We start from the raw sequence: 20,179 nt of genomic DNA, 5'->3' as shown, positions 1-20,179 counted from the left end.
TGACTGCCCTGTCAGGGAACACAACAGAGAACCCCTGAGGGAGCAGGAGAGCAGTGGGATGCAGACTTCAAATTCTCGTAAAAAGACAAGACTTAATGGTCTGATTGAGACTAGAAGGACCCCAGAGGTCATGGTCCCCAGACCTTCTGTTACCCCAAGACAGGAACCATTCCCAAAGTCAACTCTTCAGGCAGGGATTGGACTGGACTATAGGATAGAAAATGATACTGGTAAAGAGTGAGCTTCTTAGATCAAATAGACACACGAGACTACGTGGGCAACTCCTGTCTGGAGAGGAGATGAGAGGGCAGAGGAGGTCAGAACCTGGCCGAATGGACACGAAAATAGACAGTGGAGGGAAGGAGAGTGCTGTCTCATTAGAGGGAGAGCAACCAGGAGTATATAGCAACGTGCATATAAGTTTGTTTCTTTTTTCCCCCCACGTGTCTGTCAGTTTGTCATACCATGGGGGCTTCCATGTTGCTGTGATGCTGGAAGCTATGTCACCGGTATTCAGATACCAGCAGGGTCACCCATGGAGGACAGGTTTCAGCTGAGCTTCCAGACTAAGGCAGACTAGGAAGAAGGACCCGGCAGTCTACTTCTGAAAAGCATTAGCCAGTGAAAACCTTACGAATAGCAGAAGAACACTGTCTGATACAGTGCTGGAAGATGAGCCCCCCAGGTTGGAAGGCACTCAAAAGACAACTAGGGAAGAGCTGCCTCCTCAAAGTAGAGTCGACCTTAATGACGTGGATGGAGTAAAGCTTTCGGGACCTTCACTTGCTGATGTGGCACGACTCAAAATGTGAAGAAACAGCTGCAAACATCCATTAATAATCAGAACCTGTAATGTAAAAATTACAAATCTAGGAAAATTGGAAATTGTCAAAAATGAAATGGAATGCATAAACATCGATATCCTAGGCATGAGTGAGCTAAAATGGACTGGTATTGGCCATTTTGAATTGGACAATCATATAGTTTACTATGCTGGGAATAACAACTTGAAGAGGAATGGTGCGGCATTCGTCGTCAAAAAGAACATTTAAAGATCTGTCGTGAAGTACAACGTCATCAGCGATAGGATAATATCCATATGCCTACAAGGAAGACCAGTTAATATGAATATTATTCAAATTTACACACCAACCACTAGGGCCAAAGATGAAGAAATAGAAGATTTTTATCAGCTGCTGTAGTCTGAAATTGATTGAACATGCATCAAGATGCATTGATAATTACTGGTGATTGGAATGCAAAAGTTGGAAACAAAGAAGAAGGATCAGTAGTTGGAAAATATGGCCTTGGTGACAGAAACGATGCCGGGGATCGAATGACTGAATTTCACAAGACCAACGACTTCCTCATTGCAAATACCTTCTTTCACCAACATAAACAGCGACCATACACATGGATCTCGCCAGATGGAACACACAGAAATCAAACTGACTACATCTGTGGAAAGAGACGATGGAAAAGCTCAATATCAACAGTCAGAACAAGGCCAGGGGCCGACTGTGGAACAGACCGTCAATTGCTCATATGCAAGTTCACGCTGAAACTGAAGAAAGTCAGAGCAAATCCACGAGAGCCAAAATATGACCTTGAGTATATCCCACCTGAATTTAGAGACCATCTGAAACACTGAACGCATTGAACACTAGTGACCGAAGACCAGACAAGTTGTGGAAGGACATCATACATGAAGAAAGCAAAAGGTCACTGAAAAGACAGGAAAGAAAGAAAAGACCAAGATGGATGTCAGAGGAGACTCTGAAACTTGCTCTCAAACGTCGAGAAGCTAAAGCGAAATAAAGAATTGATGAAGTAAAAGAAACGAACAGAAGATTTCAAAGGGTGGCTTGAGAAGACAAAGTATTATAATGACATGTGCAAATAGCTGGAGATGGAAAACCAAAAGGGAAGAACACACTTGGTGTTTCCCAAGCTGAAAGAACTGAAGAAAAAATTCAAGCCTCAAGTTGCAATAGTGAAGGATTCTCTGGGGAAAATATTAAACGATTCAGGAAGCATCGAAAGAAGATGGAAGGAACACACAGAGTCATTATACAAAAAAGAATTAATCAGTGTTCAACAATTTCAAGAGGTAGCATATGACCAGGAACCAATGGTTCTGAAGGAAGAAGTCCAAGCTGCTCTGAAGGCACTGGCTAAAAACAAGTCTCCAGGAATTGATGGAATATCAATTGACATGTTTCAACAAACGGATGCAGGGCTGGAGGTGCTCACTCATCCTTGCCAAGAAATATGGAAGACAGCTTCCTGGCCAACTGACTGGAAGAGATCCCTATTTATGCCTATTCCCAAGAAAGGTGATCCAACAGAATGTGGAAATTATAGAACAATATCATTAATATCACACGCAAGCAAAATTTTGCTGAAGATCATTCAAAAATGGCTGCAGCAGTATATCAACGGGGACCTGCCAGAAATTCAGGCCAGTTTCAGAAGAGGACATGGAACCAGGGATATCATTGCTGATGTCAGATGGGTCCTGGCTGAAAGCAGAGAATACCAGAAGGATGTTTACCTGTGTTTTATTGACTATGCAAAGGCATTCGCCTGTGTGGATCATAACAAACTATGGATAACACTGCCAAGAATGGGAATTCCAGAACATTTAATTGTGCTCATGAGGAACCTTTACATAGATCAGGAGGCAGCTGTTCGGACAGAACAAGGGGATACCAATCGGTTTAAAGTCAGGAAAGGTGTGCGCCAGGGTTGTATTCTTTCACCATACCTCTTCAATCTGTATGTTGAACAAATAATCCGAGAAGCTGAACTATATGAAGAAGAACGGGGCATCAGGATTGGAAGAAGGCTCATTAACAACCTGCGTTATGCAGATGACACAACCTTGCTTGCTGAAAGTGAAGAGGACTTGAAGCACTTACTAATGAAGATCAAAGACCACAGCCTTCAGTATGGATTGCACCTCAACATAAAGAAAACAAAAACCCTCACAACTGGACCAATGAGCAACATCATGATAAACAGAGAAAAAAATGAAGTTGTCAAGGATTTCATTTGACTTGGATCCACAATCAACAGCCATGGAAGCAGCAGTCAAGAAATCAAAAGACGCGTTGCATTGGGTAAATCTGCTGCAAAGGACCTCTTCAAAGTGTTGAAGAGCAAAAGATGTCACCTTGAAGACTAAGGTGCGCCTGACCCAAGCCATGGTATTTTCAATCACATCACATGCACGTAAAAGCTGGACAATGAATAAGAAGACCGAAGAAGAACTGACGACTTTGAATTGTGGTGCTGGCGAAGAATATTGAATATACCATGGACTGCCAAAAGAACGAACAAATCTGTCTTAGAAGTACAACCAGAATGCTCCTTAGAAGCAAGGATGGAGAGACTGCATCTTATACACTTTGAACATGTTGTTAGGAGGGATCAGTCCCCGGAGAAGGACATCGTGCTTGGCAAAGTATAGGATCAGCGGAAAAGAGGAAGACCCTCAATGAGGTGGACCGACACAGTGGCTGCCAATAATGAGCTCGAGCATAGCAACGATTGTAAGGACGGCGCAGGACCAGGCAGTGTTTTGTTCTGTTGTGCCTAGGGTCGCTAGGAGTTGGAACCGATTGGATGGCACCTAACAACAACAACAACATATGAGCTTTTGTATGATAGACTGACTTCTTTTGTAAACTTTCACTTAAAGCAAAATAAAAATTAAAAAAAAAAAAACTCTTTCCAATTAAATGGGACGAGAGAATGTAAAAGACTCACAGAAAGAAGAAAAAGGCAAGTATCAAAAACTCCACAACTAAAATCCAAGAAGTACGAGAAGTATGTCATCCCAAGAGAGAAGAATGTTTATTATGGTCCAGGCACTGTCCTAAGCACCAGGAGGAACACCAAGAGGGAAGAAGAGCTGAGCCAGCTTCCTAAAAACTCAATCAGCCATGCTAAATATTGTTAAGCTAAATAATCATGACTCTAGATACAGTATTTTTAAAACTTCGTGAAGGAGGTAAATTTCTGAAAGATGGAAGTGGTTTGGTAGAAGGGAAAGAGAGCACTCCAGGTAAAATGAATGGCATCTGAAGCGTCTGAGAGGCAGGCATAGCAAGTATACCATCTGCTGTAATAGCTGAAACGATGGGTGCCCCCGGGGAGGGAAAGAAAAAAGTCTGAAATTAGTTTTTTAAAATGTCTAGAGTGTGCATGGGGAGGAAAAGAGGAAACTGCAAAATTAGTTTTTAAAAATGTCTACAATCATGCATTTTAAGTGATTTAAGAGACAACTGGGAGCCACTTCAAGGTTGTAAGAAGGTAGTAACTTCAAAATAGCACACCAGGGGTAGAACAAATAAAGTCGGGAGATACTAGAGACAGAGAGGCAACTTAGAGATCTGAGAAAAAAAAACAAAAGGACTCTTTTTGTGAAAGTACTGACCAAAAAGACTTACTATTAAAAATATCATAGACGAGAGAAGAGCCATGCCAAGAAATGACCATCTCTACGGTGAAATTCAGACAATTTTTAGTTTTCTTCTTTACACTTCAGTGTGCTTTCTAGCATGATTCCAGTGCTTTTCCCTATTTCATAACGAAAATCATCATACAGATAAAAGAACATAGTATATATGTACAGCCAGAGAATAATAAATAAATGTTCAGGTGCCCACCACTCAATTTAAGAAATGGAAAAATTAACAATGAGTTTGAGGCTCCCCAAGTGATTACATCCTCTTCCCTTCACCTTCTAGAGGTGACCCCTAAAAAATTTTATGAGAATCCTTACCTTTCTTTTCTCTATATCTATCATGTGCACGTATCCCTGGACAATACGTTGTTTAGTTTTGCCTGTTTTTTTATTTACATGTAAATGGAATCATAGTTTCCGTGACTTGGTTTTTTCACTCAGTGTTATGTTTTCGAGATGAACCCAGTTGATGTATAGAGCTGTAGATCATTCATTTCACTGCTATGTCTTTTACGGGGAGAATAAAGCAATTTTAAATCCATTCTACCGTAGTTAGAAATACGTGTTGTTCCCATTTTTCTGTAATCATAAACAATACTACTTTGAACATTCTGGAATATATCTTCTGGTACCTATGCACAAAAGGTTTTTTATGGTGTATATCTAGGAGTGGAATTGCTAGGTGGTAGGGTATGAGGTTAACAGTTTGGCTGCTAACCAAAAGGTCGAACCTATCAGCAGCACCTCAGGAGAAAGATGTGGCAGTCTGCTTCCATAAAGATTTATAGCTTTGGAAATCCTGTGGGGCAGTTCTACTCTGTCCTATAGGGTCGCTGAATCGGAATCGACTCAACGGTGATTAGTTTGGTTTGGTTTAGGGTATATCCAAGTACAATTTTACTAGGTAAAGGCAAATTGTTTCCCTAACTAGTGATATCAATTTATATTCTAACCAGCAACATATGTTCAGTTCTCACTATTCTACTTTTTAGGTAACATTTAATTTTAAATGCTTACTAACCAAAATTACATTTCTTAGATTACTAATGAGAATGAGCATCTTTTCTCAGGCCTAGGGGTCATTTTGGTTTCCTCTTCTGAAAAATGCCTGTTTATGTCTTTTGCATGATTTTTCTATTGACTCATTTATGTTTTACATACCGTTATAGGAGTTCTAGGAAATCCTGGTGGTGTAGTGGTTATATGCTACCACTGCTACTCAAGAAGTCAGCAGTTCGCATTCACAGGTGCTCTTTGGAAACTCTATGAGGTGGTTCTACTCTCTCCTATAGGGTCGCTATGAGCTGGGATCGACTCGATGCCAACGGGTTTGGTATTTTCTTTTTTTAATAGGAGTTCTTATCTATTCTGGATACTAACTCTTTGTTGGTTCCATATGTTGTATACACTTTCTCCCAGTTTGTAGCTTCATTTCCTTACTCTCTTTATGGAATTTTTTCCCTCCTTTTTTAGCAACCATAAACATTACCTCACATAGTGTCTATGAGTCAGAAATTTGGGAGTGGTGTAATTAGGTGGTTCTGGCTCAAAGTCTCTCAAGAGGTCAAGACATTAGCTAGGTCTGCAGTCATTTGAAGACTTGACTGGGGCTAGATGATCAACTTCTAAGATGGCTTACTCACACGGCTGGCAAGCCAGTGCTGGCTGTTTGCAAGGCACATTAGATCTCTTTATGAAGTCTTTTGATGAACAGAAGATCTTGAATTTTTTGTAGTAAAGTGTATCAATTTTTTAACTTTATGTTTTGTACGTTTTGTGTATTAATTTTTTTTTTTTTTAATTTTGTCTTCTACATTTCAGTCCTTAATTCATCTGAAATCCTTATTTTGCTATGGTATGAGGTAAGGACCTAATCCATTTTTTTTGTTCTATATGGATAATCAATTGTTTTAAGCACCATTTATTGATAAGTCTACTCTTTCCTTTTGACTCAAAGGGCAAGGAGTAAGTTTCCATACGTCTGCTTCTAGGCTCTTAATTTTATTCTATTGGTTTGTCATACTGTGTCAATTCCGCATTATCTTCATTACTATACTTTTATAAGTCTCGATATCTGGTAAACTATGGTGATCATTAGTATAATTTGCCAAGTATTTCTGGCTCTTCCCCCCTTCCTAAGCACATAATCAAATTGCACTTCCTGGTCCTCTTGTGGTTCAATGGGGCCAAATGATTAGCTACGGTCAATGAATTCTGAACAGAAATAACCTGTGACACTTCTTTGCTGAGCATTTAATTGTCTGTGCAAAACTCTCCAGAATTCTTTCTCCCTTTGACTTACAACTAGTAATATTTAACATCATTGCAGCTTTGACACCTGAGCTCCTAAATGACTGTAATTGATACCGTTTCCCTATTAACCTACAGTGGACAAATAATGTAAATAAGAAATAAATCTTTGGTATATTTACCACTGAGATTTTAGGCTTGTTTGTTAACACGGCACAACCTAGCCCACCCTGGCTAATAAATAGGGCAAGCTGCTCATTTTGTTTTTCTTCACGAGTGTACTGTCTATTCTTCACTGATTTCTTTGTCATATAAATTTTGGAATTGACTTTTCTCAACTTCCAGGAAAAATCTGCTGCCCAGAGTATAATTAGTATGGCCACATTTGAATAAATGAAGAAATACTGGGAAAACTGTTAGCATTAGCTAACATGAATGGTTGCTACAAAGGTGTTTACTTATTATACTAGATCGCTGTGGGGTTTTCCATAAATGTCTTGTATCTTTTTTGTCAGATTTATTCATAGCTACTTTATATACTTTGTTGATATTATAAAAGTTATCTTTTTAAATTGCAATTTCTTTATGTTGCAATTGAATGCATTGATCTTATACCCAATAACCTGCTAAACTCTCTTGTTGGTGCTATTGATTTATCTGTAGACTCTTCAGGATATTTTTTAATAGCCAATCACATCATCTGCAAATAATGACAACTTTGTTTCTTCCTTTGCAATTTATACCTTTCCTTTGTTTTACTTGTCTTATTTATATTGGCTAGAGTCAAGTTCAATGCTGAACTGTGTTATTTTCATATTATATAAAAAAAATTTCTAAAGTGGGGGACAAAAAGAGACATGCTATAGAAGGACCCAGGTGCTGACAGGCCATCTCAGGGTCACTGCTTCTTCATACATTCATCATCTCTCCCCTTCTCCTCTCAGAAAAAGAAGCCCTCCAGCTCAGATGAAGGAATAGCTCTTGGAAACTATGGCCACTATAACAGTTTTAATTTCTCAGCTACTAGAATCAAGTTCAGCTCATCCATACTTACAAATTAATCCATCTGCATTACAAGTCTATTCATAATTTTCAAATTACGATAATTTAAAAGAATGAAAACAATGCCATCTAAAACCTGAAGTATGTGCAAACCACAGCTTAATTATTTAACATTTATAATGCACTAAGGAATTAAAAAGCACTTTAGGGGAAAAAAAAAAAAACTTTAATACACTTCCAACATAGCAAAAGAGGCAGTGAAGGAAAGTAAATCTAAGGGTTAAATCAGTCATGTGATGAGGAGAGCACCAGAATTCCAAAACATCTCCAGAGTTATGAAGACACAAAATAAAGCCTTTGATGCCCTAAGCTCATTGACCTATCTATCACAAGCAACTGCGTCTCTGAAAGCATTCAAAGAAATTTCCTCAGCTCTAACAGGGTGGAAGACAGCTTAACTTCCGTGCACGGATGTCTCAGAGGGTGTACCATAAAGTCTGGTCATTGGTTTTCCTCATCTCTCTGGCTTATATCATATAATCATATTGATTTGTATTAAAGTAACAATTTGTCCCTCAGGACAATGAAATAAGAATGTGACAGCTAGTTCTCCAGAGTCTCACCTGGATTAATGAAGAGTATGGCATAGTCCTCTTTACATGAACGGATACATGCGCACCCACATTCATTGCAGCACTGTTTACAATAGCAAAAAGATGGAAGCAACCAAGGTGCCCATCAACAGATGAATGGATTAATAAATGATGGTATATTCACACAATGGAATCCTATGTATCGATAAAGAACAATGATGAATCCATGAAACATTTCATGGCATGGAGGAATCTGGAAGGCATTATGCTGAGTGAAATTAGTCTGTGGCAAAAGGACAAATATTGTATGAGACCACTATTACAAGGACTCGAGAAATAGTTTAAACAGAGAAGAAAATATTCTTCGATGGTTATGAGAGTGGGGAGGGAGGGAGGGAGGGAGGGTTTTCACTAATTAGATAGTAGATACGAACAATTTTAAGTGAAGGGAAAGGCAACACACAATTCAGGAGAGGTCAGCACAACTGGACTAAACCAAAAGCAAAGAAGTTTCCTGAATAAACTGAACGCTTCGAAGGCCAGCGTAGCAGGGGTGGAAGTTTGCAGACCATGGTTTCAGGGGACATCTAAGTCAACTGACATAATAAAATCTATTAAGAAAACATTCTGCATCCCACTTTGGAGAGTGGTGTCTGGGATCTTAAACGCTAGCAAGTGGCCAAATAAGATGCATCAATTGGTCTCAACCTACCTGGAGCTAAGAATGAAGAACACCAAAGACACAAGGTAACTATGAGCCCAACAGACAGAAAGGGCCACATAAACCAGAGACTACATCAGCTTGAGACCAGAAGAATTAGATGGTGCCCGACTACAGCCAATAAATGCCCTGACAGGGAACACAACAGAGAACCCCTGAGGGAGCAGGAGAGCAGTGCGATGCAGACCTCAAATTCTTGTAAAAAGACCAGATTTAATGGTCTGACTGAGACTAGAAGGACCCCAGAGGTCATGGTCCCCAGACCTTCTGTTAGCCCAAGACAGGAACCATTGCCAAAGCCATCTCTTCAGACAAGGACTGGACTGGACTATGGGACAGAAAATGATGCTAGTGAAGAGTGAGCTTCTTAGATCAAGTAGCCACATGAGACGATGTGGGCAGCTCCTGTCTGGTGAGGAGATGAGAGGGCACAGGGGGTCAGAAGCTGGCCAAATGGACACAAAAATAGTGGAGGGAAGGAGTGTGCTGTCTCATTACAGGGAAGGTGACTAGGAGTGTATAGCAAGGTGTCTGTAAGTTTTTATATGAGAGACTGACTTGGTTTGTAAACTATCACTTAAAACACAACAAAAATTTAAAAAAAAAAAAAAAGAGTATGGCATAATCTTGACCTGTCAAAGGCATATCAGGGGTCTTGTAGAGTTTTATCTTCCCTTCCTGCTACAGATAGGAGAATCTGAAGCTGGAATCTCTTATCAGAGATTTCTCCAGGATTCACATCTCCCTACCAGGTATTTTGCCTTGGTATTTTGGTTTTAGTGCCACGAACCTGACTTCCCTTGGATTCGTTGACCAAGCGGCCACTGTGGATCTTGTTTATCTAAAATTAAACACTTAATATCAATGTATCTTTCAAAAAATCAGACCAAATGCTCTTTTGGATGGACTTCTGTCTCAACTGACATACTCAGAAATGTCACAATCAATTTGTAAAAGATTTGGTTCTATTAAAATTTCATATTTAAACTCCCCAATGAACCAATAGTTTATATCCCATGTTAAAAGTTACAATGGTTCCAAACAAAGGGTAGAGAAAAAAGATGTCTGTGACCCAAGTGGGGAAAAAAAAAGTCAGTGAACTCAGGTATCTCTTCCTAACGATACTTTTCTATCGTGAACTAAAATGCCAAAGAGATGCTGGTTGAAAAAAATTTTTTAATTAGTTGTTCCAAGTAACTGATACCCAGAAATATATAACTCGAAAATTCTCCTAGATTTTTTGGCCAGAATTCCTTCTCTAAGAAGTAAAACCAACCAAACAAAACATACTTATCATCTCTAAGCATCTCTGTGGTAAACTAGAAACTCAGACCTCATGAGACTGAGAAACGACTCTGGAAACTAAGCCAAAACTCAGGCAGATTTATCCGATTGCAAATAATCCACCGTATATCTGGACCAAGAAAACACAGGGATGCTACCATGCAGGAAAAACAGATAAATTAATGGAGAATTGGCCCTTTATACATCTTAATTCTTCCTCTTTAGCAGCATACCTAAAATCTCTCAGTCAGAAATATCTCATTTTAGGCCATTTTCTTTTATTCTAAATGAATCACCAGTTTCATTTTATTCAGAAATAAAAAACCTGGAGCCAGACGACACATGGGGTAGAGAACTGGTTTAAAAAAAAAAAAAACTATTATGTATGATAATAGAAAATATTATAGGAAAATTTTAGTGTTGGCATTTCTCAGTAAGAAGAGGTTGTTGCTAAATTTAGCTTTAACAAACAATAGTTAATCCCACTAAAAACGAGTTGTTTATTCTTTCAAATGAAAATTTATCATCAGCTTTTCAGGTAAACACCCAAAGTAAAACAGTGCTTGAATGATATCCTATCACATTAAATAGAGCTATGTGGGCAAAAAGTGTTCAGAAAGAGTGGTGTCTGGGGTCTTAAATGCTAGCAAGCGGCCATCTAAGATGCATCAATGAGTCTCAACCCACCTGGATCAAAGAAGAATGAAGAACACCAAAGACACAAGGTAATAAAGAGCCCAAGAGACAGGAAGGGCTACATGAACCAGAGACTACATTAATCTGAGACCAGAAGAACTAGATGGTACCTGACCACAACCGATGACTGCCCTGACAGGGAACGCAGTGCAGGGCCCCTGAGGGAGCAGGGGAACAGTGGGATGCAGGCCCCACATTCTCATAAAAAGACCAGACTTAATGGTCTGACTGAGACTGGAAGGACCCCAGTGGTCATGGCCCCCAGAACTTCTGTTGGCTCAGGACAGGAACCATTGCAGAAGCCAGCTCGTCAGACATGGATTGGACTGGACAATGGGCTGGAGAGGGATGCTGGTGAGGAATGAGCTTCTTGGATCAGGCGGACTCTTAGAACTATGTTGGCATCTCCTGCCTGGAGGGGAGATGGGAGGGTGGAGGGGGTTAGAAGCTGACAAAATGGACACGAATAGAGAGAGTGGAAGGAGGGAGCTGGCTGTCTCATTGGGGGGAAAGTAATTGGGAGTATGTAGCAAGGTGTATTTAAGTTTTTATGTGACAGACTGACTTGCTTTATAAACTTTCACTTAAAGCACAATAAAAATTAAAAAAAAAAAAAAGGTAAAAGAAAAATGTGTTCAGAAAAAGACTACCAGAGCCACACAGTAATTCTTTGAAGCAAGCAAAACTAATTATATTCATCTTTTGCATTAAACCACAGGAAGATAATTCAACAACAAATTCTTTAGCATCTCCTTGATTAACCAAACCAACTCAATGTTAATCATTTGGAAATCTAATGGTAGTTGAGAAGAAGCAAATTTGAAGAACTTACCTTGAGAGCACAAAAGATGCAGGAATCTCCCATACACTTGTGAGTTGTGAGCTGCCTGAAGCTACGTCGGAAGATGTCCAGGTGCCACAAAACCTAGCGACAAAGGGAAAATACTTCTTTACTCTATAAAGAGCCACCATTTAATTTTCAATTAAAGAGCTCAACCAAACATAAGTAATGACTGTAGAAGATATCTCTATTCCCAAGAGAAAAGCTCATTCTAATGTATTAAAATAAATGTCAAAAAAGGTGAGGTATCTAACAAGAGGGATAAACAACCATATTCTGGAAAGTATATTAATTTGAACATGAAATGAAGATCACAGACAGAAAATATGGCATGACATATATGAAACATGATCCTGAAGAGGAAATCTGTGGCTTAAAAGCTGCATCAAACCCAAAAAACATAAAAGCTGCAGAGTATGGTTTATTTCAACGGTCCATATATGAAAAATAGGGATATTTTTAAACTTATATTAGAAACTTGAACTGTAGTATGGAATTTTGTCTTTGTGAGATTTTTCAATTTTCGGACCTTTCTGAGAGGTACGACTTCCTTAACAGGATAAAACCAATAGTGATATGAACAGTGATAAATCATACTGAGCGTATGCATGTTGAGAATATGATGTGATGAGAATGGAACTTCTTCTGTGTCCTTCCTCCCAAAAAAATCCGTAACCCCAGTCTAATCACAAGAAAAGCATCAGATAAATCTCAGTAGAGGGTTATCCTACAAAATCCTTGAGCAGTACTCCTCAAAACTATCAAGGCCACCAAGCACTGGAAAATTTTGCAAAACTGTCACAGCCAAGAAGAGCCTAAAGGAACATGGTAAGTAAATGTAATATAGGATCTGGATGGGATTCTGGAACAGAAAAAGGCATAGGTAAAAACTAGAAAATCTGAATATAATATGGACATCAGTTTAAAAAAAATGGTATAAACATCGCACAGTACCTTTGGAAGCTCTGCGCACCTGGGAAACATTTACTGGCATCAAATATGAAAAAGCACTACCTCTGTGCCCCAGGTCATAGGACAGCTCTAGAACTTCTTACTTACATGTCTCGAGGTATACGTTCTAAAAGTTCCTTCAAACATGCTATATTCCCAATAACATCTTTTTATAACGAATGTAATGGGTTCAATACATCTGTGGCAAACACAGCTTTCATATTAAAAGCTAAAACATTAGATCATAGCAACAATCACTTTCAACCCCATTATAATACCATTGCTATTGAGTTGATTTCAACTCATAGTGACCCCATAGGGCAGAGTAGAACTGCCCCCAAAGTTTCCAAGGCTATAAATCTTTATGGAAGCAGACTGCCATATCTTTTTCCCATGGAGTAGCTGGTGGGTTCAAACCGCTGACCTTTCAGTTAGCAGCCAAGTGCTCTAACCACTGCGCAACCAGGGCTCCTTTTCATTATAACATGCACTCCAAAACCATCTATGCCTCAATCCTTAAGTGAGATACAGGGGTGGGTGTGTGTGTGTGTGTGTGTGTGTGTGTGTGTGTGTGATGTGTTGCATATGGCAATGGAATTTAGAAGAGAAAGTCATAATTACGATTGCATTCTATTGAAAATATAGTTAGAACATACAGAAAGAAGCAGAATCAAAAAGAGGACAATGACCAAGAAGGAGATAAACACATACATTTACATCAACACCTTATTTGCCTGCTTCTAATTTGCGAAAAGAATTATGAGTACATACAAAGTCAAAAACCTAACACGCATCATCTGGAATAAACCTAACCAATTTCTGAAATGTGTGGTAGCAATTAAGATTTTTAACACTTTCAAGCAAAAGCTTGAAAACTAAGAGAGAGTATGAAACTTTCATTAGATGTATAAGCTTGCGGAGAACCTTATATTATGAATGAGTAAACTGAGACACTATTACTTGTACGAGGTCACAAGGCTCCAAAATAGAAGGGCTAAAAGCAGAATCCAGGTCTCCTAATTCCTAAGTCCGGTGCTCTTTAAACTACATACACTGTCTTTTCTTCCCTCAGTCTATGTTTTCCTTCCATCTGAGGAGAAAAGCTAATATTTCGCCCAAGTGTAATTATCCTCTTGGGTGGGAAATTTCACTTACTTTTTCTCTGAAAAGGAGAAAAGAAAGTAATTACTTGAAGGTGAGGCCAAATGGGGATGAGCTTAACCCTCCATGTGGCTGACTAAGCACAGCAGAAAGACAGAATCTAGCTTTGGGATTCTGAGACCACTGGGTGAAAAGCAACACCAAAAGGGAAAATCTGGGGTAGATAATCACCTTGTTGTTGTTGGCTGCCGTTGAGTCAGCTTCTGAGTCATGGCAACCTCACGCACAATGGAATCAGGCTGTTAGGATCCATAGGGTTTTCACTGGCTGATTTTTAGAAATAGCTCGCCAGGCCTTTCCTCCTATCCTGCCTTAGTCTAGGAGCTCTACTGAAACCTGTTCAGCATCACAGCAACATGCAAGCCTCCACTGAGAGATGAGCTGCGGCTGCACTTTCGGTCCTGGATCTCCCACGTAGAGGGCAAAAATTCTACCACTAAAGACATTAGTGGAATTCATTTTCCACTAGCTCAACTCAGGCATATCTGACTAGGCGCTGATCATGAGCCAATACAGGAGGGCTGAGAAAGGAGAGATGAAGAACCAGATAGTCAAAGGCTAGACGCCATTCAATGTGTGTGTTAGGAGCCTGAATATTATGAGAAAAAAAAATAACATATCTGATTATCTTTGATCTGTGGAAAGAATTTTGCTTTCTATACCTGAGAAAATCAACCAGAGTGATAAGACACCTTAGCCTCAAACAGAAAAAAAAAAAAAAAAAGGTAGTAAACACTGTTCAGGAAAACAGCCAATAAACAAGTAGAAAGATTACCTGAACCAGGTCCCTTCCTTTAGGCAGTTAAGTAGTAGTAGTTACAGCTATTTTATTTCTATTATTATTACTGATCTTCTTTTTACAAATGAGGAAATTGAGGTTCATATTGTCTGAGATCATACAAATAAGCTAAAAAAATGATCTCAGCTGCTGACCTCAAGGATTGTCAAGTATTATATTTAGAAGAGTTATCAGAAATACAGCATCAACAACTAAAAGCCGAAGTCCACCAAAAAGAAAAAAATGACCCTTACCTGCAGGGCACTATTGAGGAAGCAGCTATTTTGTCCTGGCTCATTGCTGAGGCCTTTGCTGGGGGCTATGGAAGTTGAACTTCGAGGCGTAAACATCCCTTGGACACTACCACGACCCCCTGAAAAGTAATTTTTCTTCCAAGACATTATTGCTCACATTTAGCCTGAAACACAGAGGGAGTTTGTGTCGTTTTGTCAGAAGTTTTATTCTGCTGAAGTCCTCGGTAGAAAGAGAATCCAGAATTTAATGAATTTATGTTGAAAGATTTTGAGTTTACAACCTTCCAAACATCACATACATAGCTCAAGAGACCCAGGTATTCTCTTAGATCCAGATGACAGCGTTTCATTTACTCCAAACGATGCCCAAAACACACCATGGCACAGGACTGACGTAGACAGAGAGGTCCTGCAGTGTTGCTTCCTTCTCTTTTTCTTGAACTACCTCCATAAAGTCCTGGTGAAGTGGCTGGACTCCTCAACTCCAACAGCATCCAGATCAGGGCAAGATGTGTTCTTTAGGCTTTTTTTTAATGCTTCTTGTGGACTGAAGATTTTTCCAACTAGAAGGAGAGGTAGACAGATAAGCAGGAATCCAACGTAACCCTCCTCGCCCTCTATTGCCTTGTCCCATCATCCTCTCAAGTAAAAAGGGTAACTCAAGTTCTGAGCAACTGACAAAAGATTCCACAAGGCCAGGAAGCTTGTTTGAATTACATGGGGTTTTTGTTGATGCTGTTGCTGCTATATTTTAACGTGCCCAAAACTTCTACCATCCCATCCAGATCTTCAGAAACTCTCTTTTCCTCCTTTCTTCTGCAACTAGAATAGCCAGCTGTGCCAGAGAGCTTTACCAGAAAGGAAAAAAAAAAAAAATCAAAAGCTTGCGTCACTTAACGACTCTACTGGCTTTGTGCTGTTCTGCCAAGATCAACGTTGCCTCACCTCTCACTACAAACTTGAAACCTTGGCAAACAATGCCAAAAAAAAAAAAAAGCTAACAACAACAAAAAAGAGAAACACTCAAACCAAGGGGGCAAAAAAAGTCCAAAAAACACTACACTTTCATGGGAAACCACTCTGAAATTTTCTTGAAGGAAATAAAAACCAACATAAATTTTAGAGAATCAGGCTAACAAAAAAATCACCAAGGAAGCACACACCAAACCAGGAATTGAAACAATTTCTTTTGGATATTGTGAGTAAAAAACTTTTTAAAGTGTATGGTTACAAAAGCCTGTTTAAAGGTGGGAGGGCCGAGTTATCAGTCTGGAGGCTGTTCTGAGTAAAGATGTCTCATGCCAGAGAAACACTCACGGTGAGTAAACCACCTGTCCTTTACATCCAGACCCAGAGAACTGAATCTTTGCCTGCTCTGTTTGCCTGTTTCTTTTTTTGCCAGAGGACGAATGAAATAATTTGAGTTACAAATTACTTACTCCTCAGATTATATTAGAGGGGTTCACAGTCAAAGGCCAACCACTAACCTACTTTAGTTTTCAATTAATTAAAATGCCAGAGAAGCAACAGGAAGTAATACCAAAGCAAGCACCTTCCCTGGAAGGAAATGTTTCTAATCTCCAATTTTAAGTTTTCCTATAAAGCGGCAAGTCCACCTAAGAAACAAATTCAGAATGCAAATGTTAAAACTGGTTTCTAATAGTTCCCCAAGTTTCTCCCTTTCCATCCCCCGTACTATGTACTACCTGAAAAAACAAAAATACTCTAACATCTTAATTATTCTCTGGGAGATAACCTAGCATTATCTCCAGTGTGTCCAGTGGAAAATTTGAGGCACAGGAATACTAAATGGTTGCACAAGACTGTTCTTTCCCTTCTCTAAATTTCCAGACTATTTATAATCTGCATGTCACGATTCAAGTATGATTATATACTGCACTGTCATATCATTACCTCTTTGTTTTTATTACTGTCCATTTGTTTTATATGGTGTCAGTCATATATCCCAAATATGACTATTTGAAATGAAACACTAGTGTCAGGTTTGTGCTAAACACTAACATTCTTTATTTAATCTTCATAACAGCCCTATCGGATAGGTACTATTAGCCCCATTTTATAGAAAAGGGAGGCTTAAAGACGTTAACTTACCCAGTTGAGAGCTGGTAAGTGGGATAGCTAGAGTTGTTCGACTATAGTGTAACTTACCTATGTATTATATCACACTATTCCAAAAGCTCCTATCACAGTGCCAGTCATACAGGAGGCCCTCAATAAATACTGCCTGGTGATTAACATGGCACCAGAAAGGAATCCAGGTTTCCCACACAGACTACAAGACCCTCCCCACTTGAAGTCACTAAGCAACTTCCAACAAGCCACGCAGCATTCTTTCAGCTCAGCCGCTGCAAAGGAATGACAAGTACCAAGCCTCTACTTTGCTGACAATCAAAAGGACTTGGCTGGTAGGTGGGGTTTCCAGTACCCACATTAGGAGCCTAATGAAACTCAGTTTGCCCTGTGACACATGCCCCTGAGCACAGGGAGCGAAAGGGAAAAAAGGCAGCAGCAGAAAAAGGACTCTTAGGCTCTGAATGGCAGCATTATGCAGGGTACGGCGATGAGCTCTCATACTTGCTGTAGGTGTGTCAGAAACTAGAGGTGAGAGCCAAAAAGAACAAAGCCAAGACAGCCAGTGCCAAAAAGAACAAGTCCAAGTGAGGCAGTAACAAACGGTCTAATGAAATACTACTGACAAATTGAAAACACCACACTTAAGGTGTAGGTCCAGCACCAAACAACAAAATCCTCCCCCACTGCCACCTACTGAAGATGTCTGAGAAAATAAATTATGGCTCTACATATGTGACTCTAACAACCTGTTTTTTAAAAAAAAAAAAAAGAACTTCTTAGGCAACAAAGTACTTAGGGGTAAAGAACCAAAATGCCTGGAACCTACTCTTAAATAAGACAAAACAATATATATATAGAAAGAGAAAGAATGGTAAAACAAATATAGGAAAATGTTAACAAAAGGTGAATCTTGCTGAAGGGTATGTAGGAATTCTTTGTACCATTTCTCACAACTTTTCTAAAAGTTTTAAATTACTATTTTTAAGTTGAAAGGAATTGATAGCTGTAAAAAAAAAAAACAAAGAAAAAGTTAAGAAGCATGTAAAAACTACCTTGCACTATGTGCAGTATTGAGGAGCCCTGGTGGTGCAGTGGTTAAAACAATCGTCTGCTAACCAATAGGTCAGCAGTTTGAAACCACCAGAGGCTCCAAGGGAGAAAGATGTGGCAGCCTGCTTCCACTGAGATTTACAGCCTTGGAAACCCTATGGGGTTGCTATGAATCAATCAACTCAAAGGCAGTGGGCTTCGGTTTTTTATATGCAGTATTATTACTAGTGATTCAACTCAGAATCATGACCAAAAACATTAAACTAGTAGATAATACCATGCCAGATGATAGTGGCAGTCCCAGACTAAAAAAAATTAAGAGAGAAGACAAAGAATATAGATCTGAGGAGAAAATAATATAGAGTAAGGCTCAAATACTATTCCTAGGAAAAGGAGAATTCAATATATATTATAATGGGCAAAAAGAAAAACATACTAAATTTTTCTACAATTAAATGTTTTATGCCAAGTTGTTGTAAGGAGCAAGCAATGTAGAGTAATTATGATATAATACTTTTTTTTTAATACAAAGGGGATTACAGCTAGATTTAGAGTAAGAAGACATGGGCTCAATTTCCAAATTTTTACTACTTTGTATAATCCCAGACAAACTACTTAGTGTTCTAAACTTTGTTTTGTGGGTCTGTGAAACGATGGTATAATACCTACTTCACACAGTGGTCAAGATTTAATGTGATAACATACGAAAGTACTAGTAAGTTTTCAAAAATGAAAAACAAATAACGACTTCACTGAATAAGTGAATTGCTAAGCCAGTAATAGAAAGGTAAGTTCTATTTCGAGGACCTCAGGATACTAGAAGGTTGTAAACCACCAGGAATGTCTTCTAATTGTATAAAAAGACCAATAGGTTTTACATGGGACAAGTATTTATGTCAGCACAATTTAGCTAACTGCAAGGACAAACATTTGAAGTTTACAATTATTTTAAAAATACAAAGTTTGACTAACAAGGGCGAATAACTGAGCTTATTACCAGGATTGGGTAACATTTTAGAAGGTCTAGAAACCATGACCATGTTCGACTAATCAATGATTCAAATGGAAAAACCATGACCAGTATCTTGGTTTCTAGTGAACGAACAGTCGAACTGCACCACACTGAGACATCCAAACAGTGTAGTAACCAGAGAAAGTTGCTCACAGTTCTGGTTTCTGTTATTCTATAGAGCAGTTAACTTTTAATTTACTTCAGAAAATATTCTTACGTTGGTAAATCAACAACCCAATTATCTCAATTTCTTGGTACACTCCACATGTCAATAATTCCAAACCATATTTATAGTACCTTGTGAAGATTAAAATGAGTGAATACATGTAAAATGCTAATATCAATACCTGGCATACAGTAATTGCTATATAATTGCTTGTTATTGCTATTATTAAGGTCCCTGGGTAGTGCCAACAGTTTGTGCTTGACTACTAACCTAAAGGTTGGCGGTTTCAAACCACCCAGTGGTACTGCAGAAGAAAGGCTAGGCGATTTGTTTCTGTAAAGTAGCCAAGAAAGCCCTATGCAGCAGTTCTATTTTGTAACACATGAGTTGTCATGAGTCAGAAATACACTTGACGGCAACAGATACTGTTATTATTATTACGTTTCAAACATTCCTTCTTCACTAGCTGTTTTACCTTAAAAGATATCCACACAGTTCTCGTATGTTCTTAGACACAACAGCAATAACAAAAAATATCTTAAACTTACTGACTCGATGCCTATTGTCCTAAATTTCTTCAACCTTTCACTACTAATGCCTCTACAATGAATAATTTACAGCTCATGTCTCTCCTTGCTCACCATCGATCTCTTCAGAACATGGCACTTCTCCCTCACCCCACTACCACAATTTTACTTCATGGAATATTCACTTTCTAAAGAAATCTAATTTCAAAAGCCAGTGGCTTTTCCCACAGGCCTCATTCTCCTTAATTTTTCTGTAGTTCCTTTCATACTATAGGACCCTGGATTCACTGGATGAATTAACAAGAGTGAAAGAATGAATAAAATGAAA

At 38.9% G+C, this 20,179-nt stretch overlaps 1 protein-coding gene across 11 annotated transcripts in view; it reads right to left on the bottom strand.

Annotated features, from left to right (window-relative positions):
* The window catches only part of USP54 (ubiquitin specific peptidase 54), a 126,781-nt gene that overhangs the window by 47,420 nt on the left and 59,182 nt on the right, over window positions 1-20,179 (bottom strand). For 7 of the 11 annotated variants that reach the window (XM_049856046.1, XM_049856050.1, XM_049856047.1 and 4 more), the window contains 2 exons: window positions 15,003-15,565; window positions 11,850-11,942 (listed from right to left, as the gene is read on the bottom strand). In XM_049856046.1, coding sequence (XP_049712003.1) covers window positions 11,850-11,942; window positions 15,003-15,149 — 240 coding nt within the window. In that variant the 5' untranslated portion in view covers window positions 15,150-15,565. Of the gene's footprint in view, window positions 1-11,849; window positions 11,943-15,002; window positions 15,928-20,179 lie in introns of those variants that run through there. The other 4 variants (XM_049856052.1, XM_049856053.1, XM_049856054.1 and 1 more) reach the window with 2 other exon arrangements.

This window comes from Elephas maximus, chromosome 16 (genome assembly GCF_024166365.1).
Source record: "Elephas maximus indicus isolate mEleMax1 chromosome 16, mEleMax1 primary haplotype, whole genome shotgun sequence".
NCBI lineage: Eukaryota > Metazoa > Chordata > Mammalia > Proboscidea > Elephantidae > Elephas > Elephas maximus.
Note: the sequence above shows the minus strand (reverse complement) of the source record. Positions and strands in the feature narration are given on the sequence as shown.